Genomic DNA, 13861 nt, shown 5'->3' with positions numbered 1-13861 from the left:
TGGACTGTAGAAGAAAGCCACGCAGGCAAAGTTTCAAACTCAAGAGTTGCTTGGTGTGGGGTGACAATGCTAATCACCAAACAGCACCCACACAGCTGTTTATAAAATACAATGTGAAAAATAAATATGAAAATATTTATTTAGAAATACCAGCATTTGATTAATTTACAGTAAAACAAAAAAGAAATGTAACATCATACAAGATATAGTGCAAGAGACCTAGTATTCAGCACGTTGTTCTCCAAGCTAACTATTGTATAGCTGTACGCTAATTAAAAGGCTGCTAGCATTCGTGATGTTGATAGTAAACACTAAAATTTGTAACATGTGGCATTGTGAAATGCAAAGATAAGTTCACAGCACAGAGACGAGTTATGAGGTAAGAAAAATCATTGAAAAAGAAAAATGAATTAGAAATTAAAAATAAGTCAAAATAAAAAAGAAAATGCATATACAATATATAGATTGTCATATTTGTGCAAATATTTGTGGAAAAGTGTCCAGTAGTGCAAAATATAAAACTTTAACTACACTTGCACAGTGAATGTGTAAAGAACATGTAACTTGTGTACCTCCTTATAGTTTTAGGTAAAGCATGTTGAAATTAACCTGAATAAACATGTAGACGGTAATGTGATGCTTAAAAAACAAAAACATCAAGCACACAACTGTATAAACAGGATGGCAGGCTCACAAAATTATTAACTGGCACTTATTTTGGAGGATGCTGGCAGCTTCCTGCAGCCTCTGCCCACCAGTTTGTAGTTCAGCTCGACGACAAGCGAGCAGAACTCGCTCATACCGACGAAGTCACAGCACATAATGTTGACTCCCTCGGGTCCTGGCTGCTGCTCACCCGCCCACTGGAGAAGCAGTGAGAGAGAGTTCAACGTCAACATCCTCATGCTCTGGAAAGGGTGCAGGAAGACGTAAAACATGGTCTCTGTCAGGTTCAGACCAGTGACGTAAAAACCATCTGGAAAACAAAACCGTCTGTAAGGCCGGTGCTTAAAGAAACGAACAGCAAATAAAACCTGAGGTAAAATAAATCCCAGCTAGCTGCAGAAGCAGTACACTTCAGAGTATTTTTACTACATCACTGACATTATTATATTATTAAACTTATGAGAATACTTCTGTCCATCTTGTCCAGGACGTTCTTGTAAAAGATTTTTAATCTCAAGAGTTTAAAAAAAAAAAAAAAAAGGTTAATAATAATTATATTATATATTTTGGTGGCTCAATCAACAGTATATGAATATTAGAAATTTGGTATTTAAAGGAATTATTCTGTTTTAATAAAAACATTTCATTTAAATTTTTGAATAAACCTTTTCAACTTTCAATAAAAACGTTCGCCACATGGGGGCAGCAAATCCGAATCCATGTTTGATTTTTATTGAAAACCTGCGTAGTCTGAATACGCTTTGAATTTTGAGCTTAAGCATAAATTATACTTCTGCATTGAATCTGTCAATCCTACTACATAAACCCGCAAAAGTGTCCAACATTGTTAGCAGCAAGTATAGTTGTATGTGGCGTGGCTGTGTTGCCGTGGAGTTTCTCTCCAATTTTATCCACTGGCTTCCTGATGATTAAAAAAAATTACAGCAGAAGAAGCAGCATCAGAGGAAACAGTGGTACTGAAAGCCATCACAGGCTGTGTGGGATGCATATATATGTACAAACTAACATTTGTACCTTTGGCAGGTTATTAAATCCAGTAAACTACCTTTACAGTATATTCTGTATCCAGTACTTTTGCTCTAACATTTTAAATACAGGTCTGTAATGCTACTACTTTCCCTCACTGCACTACTTGTTCCAACAACCTCATACCTGGTCTTCCCTGCCGTTGCTGGCCTTCCAGATAGGTGATCACTTTCTTAGGATCTGGGCTGTTAGCATACCTGAACACACAGGACAGGTTCAATCATTTCAGTGTTAGTGACATGACCAACTGTGCAGACAGTAGCCTTGAAAAGTAAAAGTAATCAGGCACTGCTTTAAATCTGTTTTTTTCCCCTAATGGCCACCAGTCTTGGTCACCAGTCAAAGACCCAAAAAGAAGGGGGGAGAGAAGAAGACCAAGAAAACCACATAAGGTCTAAGGTTTGAAAATAGGAGGAAACAAACTATCTTTACATACGTGTATATATTACATGCAACCAGTGTTTACATATTTAATATTGTATTTCACACCATGTCACACCATTTATAAATAAACCAACAAGCACGTATTATGTCTGACAGTGAACACACATTAAAATATGACACTCCAATTATGTCATATTTGAACCTTTGGCTGTTGCTGTTCTCAGTGTGGTTTAAAGTCACTGTACCAACATCTATTATTAATACTTTTGAGACACCAAGGTGCTCAAAAACAAAACAAACAAACAAACAAAAAAAGAACAGCTAATATTGCCAGAGAAAGTAATCAGAACCGAAATCACGGAATCGAAGACACTTAAGCTACGAAGTCTATCTAACCCTTCTACATACAGTCTATGTATTTTACCAATAAGGTATCCGATTCCACAGCCCAGGGTGCTGCAGCTCCTGGTCGTCATAGGAAACAATGACCTGCTGACCTTTTGACCAACATGACCGCAGAGTGGGAGTTTCCTGCATGCATACACATGAATCAAACTGTCAGTTTATTAGGCACACTGTGCCAAAACCAATGCAGGCTAATAACATGATTACAGCAACACGTTTTAATTTTCGGAGCGTGACGTTTGTGGTGTGGTATATTAGCAGGTTTCTGGACTAGAGCAATACCTCTGATATTTGAAACACCTGAGTCGAAAAGAGTTTCAACAGAAACTGAACACCATGACCTAAATGATTAAAGGATTTATTGCAGGACTACAGTCGTAAATGCATTCGTTTTAGTCGGGGGTTCCCAATGAGCCTGTGGTTGAGATCAGTTCCATGTATTTATATCTGCTGAAGTTAAAATGGTAAATCCTTATCTGAGAGGCTGAAAGCAGTGAATATTTGGCATTATTAAACTTTAGAAATCAATCATTATCCTAATAATGTCTATCTACCTGTGGTGGGCACAGCTTCCCTCTGAACAGCAGAAGGATGAACTCCATCAGATGGGCGTGGTCTTCGTCACTTAGAGATTCGAAGTGTGAACAGGCAATGATTACAATCTCTTTGGGGTGAGCGTCCAGCCAGCCGGCCAGTTCATCCAGAGCCTCCTGCATGCAGACAGACGTTAAAATTTGCTGTAAATTAGCTTTCACTCTGAGTATCAATGCCGTTTTGGTGTAGTTTACTGACCTTGACGGTTATTAGCGTGTATATGCCGTGAGCGAAAAACAATTTGCTGCTCCCTGCTGGCTTTCTGGCGATCCGCAGGTCCAAGAAACGAACACCAAGATCACACTGATCAGAAAGGACCGATAGCTGTAGCCAAGAAAGAGAATGAATATTGAAACACCAGAACCAAACAATGACAGAGACTCCACCATGTTGTACAGATGGCTGTATCTCTCTCCTGATCTCCTCTGTACAATTTCACATTTGCATTCATCACTCCATCACACCTGTTGTCTCTGATTTTCAGTCTAATTCTTGCGTAGTATGACATATCTCAACTTTTTCTTCCTGTTTCAGGTTACTTGCTAGTCACTTTTTTAAAATAGTTTTATAGATCCGCCTCTTCTTTTTTCTGCACTTGTGCAGCTTCCTCAAACTTTTTAATGACACACTGCTGAGATCTGCCAAGTTTTCAGCTGGTAGTGCTAAAAAGAACATTTTATGTCTGTTAAACCCTTATCTTTGTTATTTTTCTAACATTCAACCCATTTTTGTGACAGGCTTCTAGTAACAAAACGCTTAAAGATACAGTTTAAAGTTGGTTAGATATTTGCATGTGTAGACAACACTTGTTCCGTCTTTGCGTTAGGAGCCTTTTTTGGATGCTGGAATGAGTCATACCTTAGTGTTAAGTGCCTCAACAAACAAAAAAACCATTCCTCTGAAAATGGTTTAAGTACTGGGGGGAAATGATCAAATAAGCATCCAGATGTCCAAAGAAAAACATTCAAGGACCTTCGGAAAGCCTGGAGAACCGCTCAAGACCACTTTAACAAAAAAAAACATGAAGATAGTCTGATTAGAAGCAAAATATGAAGAAATGAGGGGCGGCTCGTTACACAGTACTGTATACAGTAAGTCATGATCAAACATAAAAACGTTAAATGTAATGGATACAATTGCTCCCATTAAGGTGAAGGTTATCTCTGGAAGGAAAAAGTCTCCATGGAGAAACTCCACACTAGTGAAAAATGAAAAAAGAGAGTGTAGGAAAGCTGAGCGCAGATGGAGAAAAACAAACCTCCAGGTTCACTATGACATCTATAAAGAGAAACTTCACAATTATAATTTACAACTGAGGAGTGCAAGGAGGTCCTACTTCTCTGACATCATCACTAAAAACAGTCATAATGCTTGGGTCTTATTTTCCACAGTTGACAGGCTAACAAACCCTCCTGTGCCAGTGGCAGCTGAACTTCATTCGACCATGGCCTGCAATGACTTTGCCAAATTCTTCACAGAAAAAATCCAAAAGATTAGACAAGCAATTGGTACATCAACAGCAGATCCAGGATATGTACTGTGTCCACCGAAAAACTGTTTAAACACCATCAAACAGTTTCACCCGATTAACAGCAAAGACCTGGAGGACATCATAGGTCAACTGAACTCCTCCTCTTGCTGTTTAGATGTCCTGCCAACAAGTTTTTTCAAAAAGGTCTCAAAGACTTTGGAGTCAGACCTGTTACAGATCGTCAACTTTTCTTTAATATCAGGTGTGTTTCCAGAACCACTAAAAACTGCTGTAATCAAACCTATACTGAAAAAGGACAATCTTGACAAGACACAAATGAACAACTACAGGCCGATCTCAAATCTCCCATTTCTAAGTAAGATCATTGAAAAAGCAGTTTCTCAACAGCTCAATTACTTCTTAAAACAGAATAACTGCTATGATGCCTTCCAGTCAGGTTTTAGACAGAACCACAGCACTGAAATCGCTCTGACCAAAGTGTTCAATGACATATGTCTGAACACAGACAGTGGAACAATGTCAGTCTTAGTTTTACTGGATCTCAGTGCAGCATTTGATACAGTTGACCACAACATATTACTCAAACGACTGGAGAACTGGGCAGGTCTTTCAGGAACTGTACTAAACTGGTTCAAAACATACGTAGAAAACAGGAAATACTTTGTATCAATAGGTAACTTCACATCTGAGCAGACAAGTATCACATGTGGAGTTCCCCAAGGTTCCATCTTGGGACCCCCTCTGTTTAACATTTACATGCTCCCACTGGCACAGATTATAAAGAACAACAAAATAAACTACCACAGCTATGCAGATGACACACAAATATATATCACAATGTCACCAGGAGACCAAGGCCCTGTACAGGCTCTTGGTAAATGCATTGAGGAAATCAATGACTGGTTGTGCCACAATTTTCTCCAGCTAAACAAAAACAAAACTGAGGTAATAGTCTTTGGCGCCAAAGAAAAACGATTACAGGTCACCAGAGAACTTCAATCTATACACCTAAAAACCACAAACCAGGCGAGAAATTTGGGTGTAGTGATGGATGCAGACCTAAACTTAGAAAAACACATTAAGACAATAACAAAGTCAGCTTACTATCACCTCAAGAATATTTCAAGGATAAAAGCTCTGATGTCTCAACAGGACCTGGAAAAACTAGTCCATGCATTCATCTTTAGTAGGCTTGATTACTGTAACAGCATCTTTACAGGTCTACCTAAAAAAATCAGTCAGACAACTACAGCTCATTCAGAACTCGGCTGCTCGAGTCCTCACTAAGACCAAAAAAGTGGACCACATCAGTCCAGGTCTGAGGTCTTTACACTGGCTGCCTGTCCGTCAGAGGATAGACTTTAAAGTTCTGATGCTGGCCTATAAAGCTCTGAATGGTTTAGGACCAAAATACATCAGTGACCTCCTGACCCAGTATGAACCTTCCAGATCCCTCAGGTCATCTGGATCCGGTCTTTTATCAGTTCCCAGAGTCAGAACCAGACACGGAGAAGCTGCATTCAGCTTTTATGCTCCTTATATCTGGAACAAACTCCCAGAAAGCCTCAGATCAGCTGAAACACTCAGTTTATTTAAATCCAGGTTGAAGACTCACCTGTTCTCAGCTGCATTTGAATAAAGCACCAAATCCACACTTTTAAGCTTAAACTTCAAAACTTACATTTTAACTACTGATTTTATCTACTGTTCTGATTTTATCCGTTTAGATTTTTTTTTTTTACATACTGTTTTGTTTGCTTGTTATTTAGTTTGTTTGTTTGTTTGCTTGTTTTAATCAATTTTAAATCGTGCTTTTTATTTGTTTTTGTTTCTAATGTCTCTGTAAAGCACTTTGAACCACCTTGTTGTTGAATTGTGCTATACAAATAAACTTGCCTTGCCTTGCCTTCCTCCTTCCAAACTACGGTAGTTCAGTAATTATCAAATTATCAAAACCTCAGATGAATTCCCCAAACCTTTTACGAGGTAGGGAGCTTCACCTGAGGTGGTGCAGGTTCCTGGTTCTCTTTCACCTTTAGGGGGACCGTAAAATACCTGCGTGGTGGCCCAGCGGTAAACACAGGGTCGAGTACAGCAGGGGAACAGCCTGTCAGTCAGTCTGAGGAAGCAGGACTCCGATCTCACCACAGGAGAGGAGACATCCAGGCTGAAGGACATGCTGTCATGGCTGCCTGTGGTGCGAGAAGAGCCTGTCAACAAGCATCTGAGACAATTTTTTTTATTACAGTTTAACCTGAAATTAAGGATAATTATATTTTTAAAATAAACACGTGATCTGTATGAGAGTGTTTTCTATTCTTTTCTGTCTTGAACTGGCTGAACTGGTTGCTCCTGTTTTACCAGGTAATGCCAGGTTCCACAGCGGGACGTCCAGCAGCTCCTCCGGCAAACGCGACATCCAGTCCGGGTTTCCTCCGAGCTGCTCCCGCTGTTTGTCCTCCATGTCTTATTACCGCCCTGTCCTACTACAGATGTTCAGCATGCTCTTTGAGTTTCTTCGGGATCTGAACACGGTTTATTTACCAACTCTTCCGGTTGTTGTCAATCTCCACTTCCTTTAGCGATTTTCAAAATAAAATCACCAAACGCGACGAGAGCTTGCTTAAAAAAACAGTAGCGTTAGAACACTAAAGTAAAAAGTACGGTAACAATGTGCGTCCCCCGATTGAGCAACAGCGCCGTAAAATAAGAAGAATGGCGCCTAATTACAGAGTTAATAATGCAGACTTTGTAATATCTCACGTGTAGATTCATCAGCCAGATTAAGTGTTTACTGACAATTGACAGTGATAGCGCACATCATCATCACTATTCCAACAATCCTCTCCTCACAGACAAGCATAAACACACTCGACTATCGCTAAATCAGATTTAACACACGTTTGTAATGACGGTAATTCAGTTTATAATAGGGTTTATTCGCTCGGTCAGCAGGTGGCGGTATCCTCGTACACTGGGGAGTAAACTGCCATTAAACGAACAGAAGAAGAAGAAAACATCTGCACATGCGCGGTACGGATCGGGTAGACCCGATTTGTACGGTCAGACTTTACACATGCGCAGTAAGGATCGGAGAGTCCTGATCCGTAACTTTCTTTTTATTTTTCGTTTTTGTCTACATTGTACTGAAACGCTTCATTATTGCAAACATTCTAAGATATACTTGTTATTCTTAACATCTTAACTCTTACTCTGACCCATAACTTTTTTTTTTTTTTCCATACTTTAATTAAATTTATGCACATATTACAATCTCTCGTTGGGAGACAACATTAGTGCAACAACATCTTGAAAAGGTTGAATAAGAAACCAAACGAAAAAAAAAAACAAAAAACAAAACAAACAAACAAAAAAAACCAAAAAAACAAAAACACATATATACATATACATAAATATATGAAGGCCATTTTTATGACATATAACAGTTTCCTTTCTGCGAACACTTTAACATATATGTGGCTTACTTAGTATACCAAAAACACAATCATTAAAAGGATAGAGATTGAGTCCCATTGTCGAATATCAAAGCAGCCTCTTTACATGAATCCCTCAGTAATTCTAAAGATGACAAAAAAGATTTTAATTCAATTTTCAATACAGTTATGGAAGGTCTTTTACTTTGCCATTTGCATTTGTGTATGTGGTATTTGCCCATAATTATCACCACCTTGTGTAGCATGGACAGTTCCTTAGATGGATCACCATTATTATATAAAACTTGTGTTAGAGTCAGTGGGGTCATCCCATCTATTCTTATACTCAACCAGTCTACTAAATCTTGCCAGAAGTCAGTTGTTACTGAGCAGGAAAAAAACAAATGATCAATACTTTCCACATTTTGTGAACAAAATCCACATGGCTCTACCTCAAACCCAAACCTTTTTTTAAGCATTTCAGCTGCTGGGTAATATCCATTAATTATTTTAAATTGCATTTCTTTGACTTTGGGGGGGATAGGCCATTTTAAAAAGTGCATATATTTGTTCGTTATTTTAATATTACTCCCTTTTAGTTTTGTGTTACTGTTAAAGTCGTGAAATAATTTGTTCTTAAATATCTTGTTCATGGTTTTATTATTACAGTTTTTATCCGTCAAAGGAATCTGGTTTAGATGTAAAGAAGGTAGACTAATTTGTGCCTTAGAGTAATACAAATAACCTTGAATCAAACTCAACAGAGGTAAGGGGATTGCCTTACAAACCTTGTCATATTCTCTAAGGGAACACTGAATGTTAAACTTAGCATTAAAAACACCCACTGAGAGAAACTGACCCCTTTCATCAAGTAAGTCTGTTATAAAGATTATGTTTTTTTCAAACCACTCTTTAATAAACAATGACTTCTTATTAATTGTAATTGTTCTGTTATTCCACAAGGTGGAGCAATGTGGTGAAAAGTTATGGGCAAACACCATCTTCCAATAAGACAAGACCTGCTTATGATATTCTGACAGTTTCACAGGCAACTTCAATATATCAAAATCACATTTCAGGAGAAAATCCAACCCTCCCACCTTTTTGAAAATATTTTTTGGGATATGGAACCATATGGAGTCAGGTTTCAAGAGGAAGGCTTTTATCCAGTTTATTTTAAAAACTCCAACCATTGATTGAAAATCCATTGACTTTATACCACCTTTAGCGTAATCTTTGACAAGTTGTGATTTTTTAATGTAATGTGTTTTATTGCGCCAAATGAATTGATAGATTATAGAGTTAATCTTTTTAATACTTTTCGGGGTAATGTATAGTGAGTATGCTGGATAAACCATCTTTGAGACGCCCTCTGATTTGGATAATAGATTGCGTCCAAAAATTGTAATATCTCTCGTCAACCAATGATTTAGTGTTTTGGACATGCCATCAATTTTGTCTTTTAGGTTTTTTGATTCTCTAGTGTTGATGTCTTTGTCTAAATAGATGCCTAGATACTTAACCTCATTTTTCACTGGAATCGTCCTCATGCTATTTTCCAAACAATCATAAAGTGGCAAAAGTTCACACTTCTTTAGGTTCAGACACAAGCCTGAAGCTTTAGAAAAAATTGAAATGACATTCAATGCTTTCTCGAGTATTGATTTATCCTTTAAAAATATTACTGTGTCGTCTGCAAACTGACTTATTTTCAGTTCAATATCAAAAATGTTTATTCCTTCGATGTCTGAATGGTTCACAATGAGGTAAGCCATTAATTGAGTGCAAAGAATAAATAATTTTGGAGAAATTGGGCAACCCTGTCGAATTCCACAGAATATGTCTATCCTAGATGTTATGCCTGGATTGAGCGAAACATAACTATAAATTTGCTTGTAGAACAGTTTGATCACTTTGCAAAATTTGTTTCCAAATCCAAACTCTGACCCATAACTATCGTAAAACGCTACGACCGGAAGTAGAAACCTTTCGCGCATGCGGGGTACCGATCGGGTTTCCGGTACGGATCGGGTAGTGACAAGCCCTGCTTTTCATAAAAACAATATCCCCCCCATTCAACTTCCGCACCCTTTCAGATTAAGCTTTAGGCAAGTTCATCAAACCCTCTTGCCCCCTGGGCCCGTGGAGTGGCCCTCTTTCTCCATCTACAGGAGAAAAGCTGAACTACATGATGCTTCTGCTTCACTGGGGTCTGTTGTACAGTACGTTGCAATACAAAGGCCATTTCATTAAAGCTCAGACAGAAAAACCGAAGTATAAAGAGCTCTGATGCCAAATCCAGTTTGTAGGCTGTATAACGTTAAAAATAAAAAAGTGTGTGGAGTTTGCATTTACATGTATAAATGTACGAAGACAAAAAAAGGCCATATTTAGGGTTTCCATCGACATTGAAAATGTAAAAAAAAATTTAATTGACAAGAAACACTTGCAAATTTACTGGAAGAAACAGAACATTTACAAAGAGACTGGGGAAAAAAACCCAAGACTCAATCAATTTAACTCAACTCAAGTTTTATTCGTGTAGCACCAAATCACAACAACCACGAGGAACTTTATCTTGTTAGGTAAAGACCTTACAATAATACACTCTACCACTTGGCAACAGTGGAAAGGAAAAACTCCCTTTTAGCAGGAAGTAATCTCTGGCAGAACCAGGCTCAGAGAGGGGTGGCCATCTGCAGCAACCATTTGAATGAATGATGAATGATCAGGTTAAAGATGCAATAAGATTGTTGGTACTCATTAAATTACCGGATGGAAGGGATTGCCAATTTTTGTTTATATTATACTATTAATTACTATTACTTATTTATACATTTTTATAGTGATGTTAATATATTATATATTTGTTAAAATGTTATTGCTATCAATTAATTAATTGTGCATTTTTCTATTGCAGTTAACGTTTGGCAGTTTTTGTGTAATTACATATTGTGACCACTAGGGGGAAATCAGTGTGACGTGACAGCATGAAAAATGGCCTTAAATCAAGACACAGAAAACACACACACGGTCAAAAATTAAATGTAATAAAATTAAGTTGTGATTTCAAAGCATTACTTTGTTATGGTTGTCTTCAGTTTCATATAATAAGGTGAAGCTGTTTTCACATGTAAATGCTCTAGAAATAATATAACTAGACAATTATAGAGATGCTTGAAATATGAGGAGTCCTTAAATTGAACCTTTTTACCTTGTGACCCTATGAAATTAACTTACTTGTTCTTGTGACTGTTAGGTTGGAGTATGACTCAGACAGCCAAATGACACTGTGATCTTTTTAGATTAAGTTTCAGGTTACAATTTTGTTACTGTGTCTCAGTTGATACTCAGCAAATTTATTTAGTTTTGGCATTTTTGTGCATTTTTATTGGATTGGACTGTTTACAGGAAAGCAGAGAGAGGATAACAGACTCAAACCCAGTTTCCTGAAGGACCTTCAGTACATAGATTGTCAAGGAGACCTGACATGGGCTGCCCACATTTAGGTCCAGACCAAAAAGGCTAGGCAGCGCCTGTATCACCTACGACAACTGAGGAAGTTCAGGGTCTCTCCAAAGATCCTCAGGATTTTCTATACAGGCGCTGTGGAGAGCATCCTCACACAGAACATGACATCGTGGTTTGGGAACAGCTGTGTGAAGGACCAAAAAGCTCTCCAGAGAGTGATCCGTACAGCAGAACGCTGCTGCAGGATTGCTCTCCCCCCGCTTCAGGACACCTACACCAGGAGATGCCGGACTAGAGCAGCGCAGATACTGAAGGACCCGTCCCATCCAGGCAACAAACTGTTCCAACTTCTGCAATCTGGTAGAAGGTTCCGCATCTTCCGGGCAAGGACAGAGAGACTCAAGAGGAGCTTCTATCCCCAAGCCATCCGTGCCCTAAACACACACACCCGCCCGCTCACATCATCTATAATTGACTGAGACAGGACTCTCTTCCAGACACTCTAAACCAAGGCACAATGTACATTTCAATTCCTTTAATTTTAAATATGTTTATATTGTCTATCCTGTAAAATAGTCAGATATCTATTCATATTAATGTACAGAATTCACCTGCTTGCTGCTACTACTCCACATTCACCCAGTGTATATACTATATGTATGTATATATACAGTGGGGCAAAAAAGTATTTAGTCAGCCACCGATTGTGCAAGTTCCCCCACTCAAAATGATGACAGAGGTCAGTAATTTGCACCAGAGGTACACTTCAACTGTGAGAGTCAGAATGTGAAAAAAAAATCCATGAATTCACATGGTAGGATTTGTAAAGAATTTATTCGTAAATCAGGGTGGAAAATAAGTATTTGGTCACCTCAAACAAGGAAAATCTCTGGCTCTCACAGACCTGTAACGTCTTCTGTAAGAAGCTTTTCTGTCCCCCACTCGTTACCTGTATGAATGGCACCTGTTTGAACTCATCATCTGTATAAAAGACACCTGTCCACAGCCTCAAACAGTCAGACTCCAAACTCCGCCATGGCCAAGACCAAAGAGCTTTCGAAGGACACCAGGAAAAGTATTGTAGACCTGCACCAGACTGGGAAGAGTGAATCTACAATAGGCAAGCAGCTTGGTGTGAAAAAAATCAACTGTGATCAGAACAATCATCAGAAAATGGAAGACATACAAGACCACTGATAATCTCCCTCGATCTGGGGCTCCACGCAAGATCTCATCCCGTGGGGTCAAAATGATCATGAGAACGGTGAGCAAAGATCCCAGAACCACACGGGGGGACCTGGTGAATGACCTGCAGAGAGCTGGGACCAAAGTAACAAAGGTCACCATCAGTAACACACTACAACGGCAGGGAATCAAATCCCGCAGTGCCAGACGTGTTCCGCTGCTGAAGCCAGTGCATGTCCAGGCCCGTCTGAAGTTTGCCAGAGAGCACATGGATGATACAGCAGAGGATTGGGAGAATGTCATGTGGTCAGATGAAACCAAAGTAGAACTTTTTGGTATAAACTCAACTCGTCGTGTTTGGAGGACGAAGAATACTGAGTTGCATCCCAAGAACACCATACCTACTGTGAAGCATGGGGGTGGAAACATCATGCTATGGGGCTGTTTTTCTGCCAAGGGGACAGGACGACTGATCCGTGTTAAGGACAGAATGAATGGGGCCATGTATCGTGAGATTTTGAGCCAAAACCTCCTTCCATCAGTGAGAACTTTGAAGATGAAACGAGGCTGGGTCTTCCAACATGACAATGATCCAAAACACACCGCCCGGGCAACAAAGGAGTGGCTCCGTAAGAAGCATTTGAAAGTCCTGGAGTGGCCTAGCCAGTGTCCAGACCTCAACCCCATAGAAAATCTGTGGCGGGAGTTGAAAGTCCGTGTTGCTCGGCGACAGCCCAAAACATCACTGCTCTCGAGAAGATCTGCATAGAGGAATGGGCCAAAATACCAGCTACTGTGTGTGCAAACCTGGTAAAGACCTATAGTAAACGTTTGACCTCTGTTATTGCCAACAAAGGTTATGTTACAAAGTATTGAGTTGTATTTTTGTTATTAACCAAATACTTATTTTCCACCCTGATTTACGAATAAATTCTTTACAAATCCTACCATGTGGATTCATGGAATTTTTTTTCACATTCTGTCTCTCACAGTTGAAGTGTACCTCTGGTGCAAATTACTGACCTCTGTCATCATTTTAGGTGGGGGAACTTGCACAATCGGTGGCTGACTAAATACTTTTTTGCCCCACTGTATATATAATGTTCTTCCTCTACACCCCCCCCCCCCCCCCCCCCCCCAATTTTTGCACATGTCGAGGAGCGTGTCAGGCTACATTTCACTG

The 13861-nt window shown here is 39.2% G+C and overlaps 1 protein-coding gene across 2 annotated transcripts; it reads right to left on the bottom strand.

The window, feature by feature from the left end:
* Positions 1–470: 470 nt before the first annotated feature.
* On the bottom strand, positions 471–7144 carry LOC146547402 (PI-PLC X domain-containing protein 1). Of its 2 annotated transcripts, none has more exons than XM_085266103.1 (7): positions 6950–7144; positions 6644–6780; positions 3295–3420; positions 3057–3212; positions 2522–2652; positions 1840–1910; positions 471–976 (listed from the first exon to the last, which is right to left on the bottom strand). In XM_085266103.1, exons 1-7 carry the CDS (start codon positions 7050–7052, stop codon positions 702–704), a joined length of 999 nt encoding a protein of 332 aa, XP_085122229.1. In that variant the 5' UTR covers positions 7053–7144; the 3' UTR covers positions 471–701. The 2 variants fall into 2 exon arrangements, with proteins under 2 accessions (XP_085122229.1, XP_085122230.1); XM_085266104.1 differs by having other exon boundaries at positions 2522–2628.
* Between the last annotated feature and the right edge of the window lie 6717 nt (positions 7145–13861).

Source organism: Mchenga conophoros, linkage group LG23 (genome assembly GCF_057382185.1).
Source record: "Mchenga conophoros isolate Kocher_MC1m ecotype Shallow Benthic linkage group LG23, M_conophoros_male_GT1.1, whole genome shotgun sequence".
NCBI lineage: Eukaryota > Metazoa > Chordata > Actinopteri > Cichliformes > Cichlidae > Mchenga > Mchenga conophoros.
This window is presented reverse-complemented; position numbering and strand designations above follow the sequence as displayed.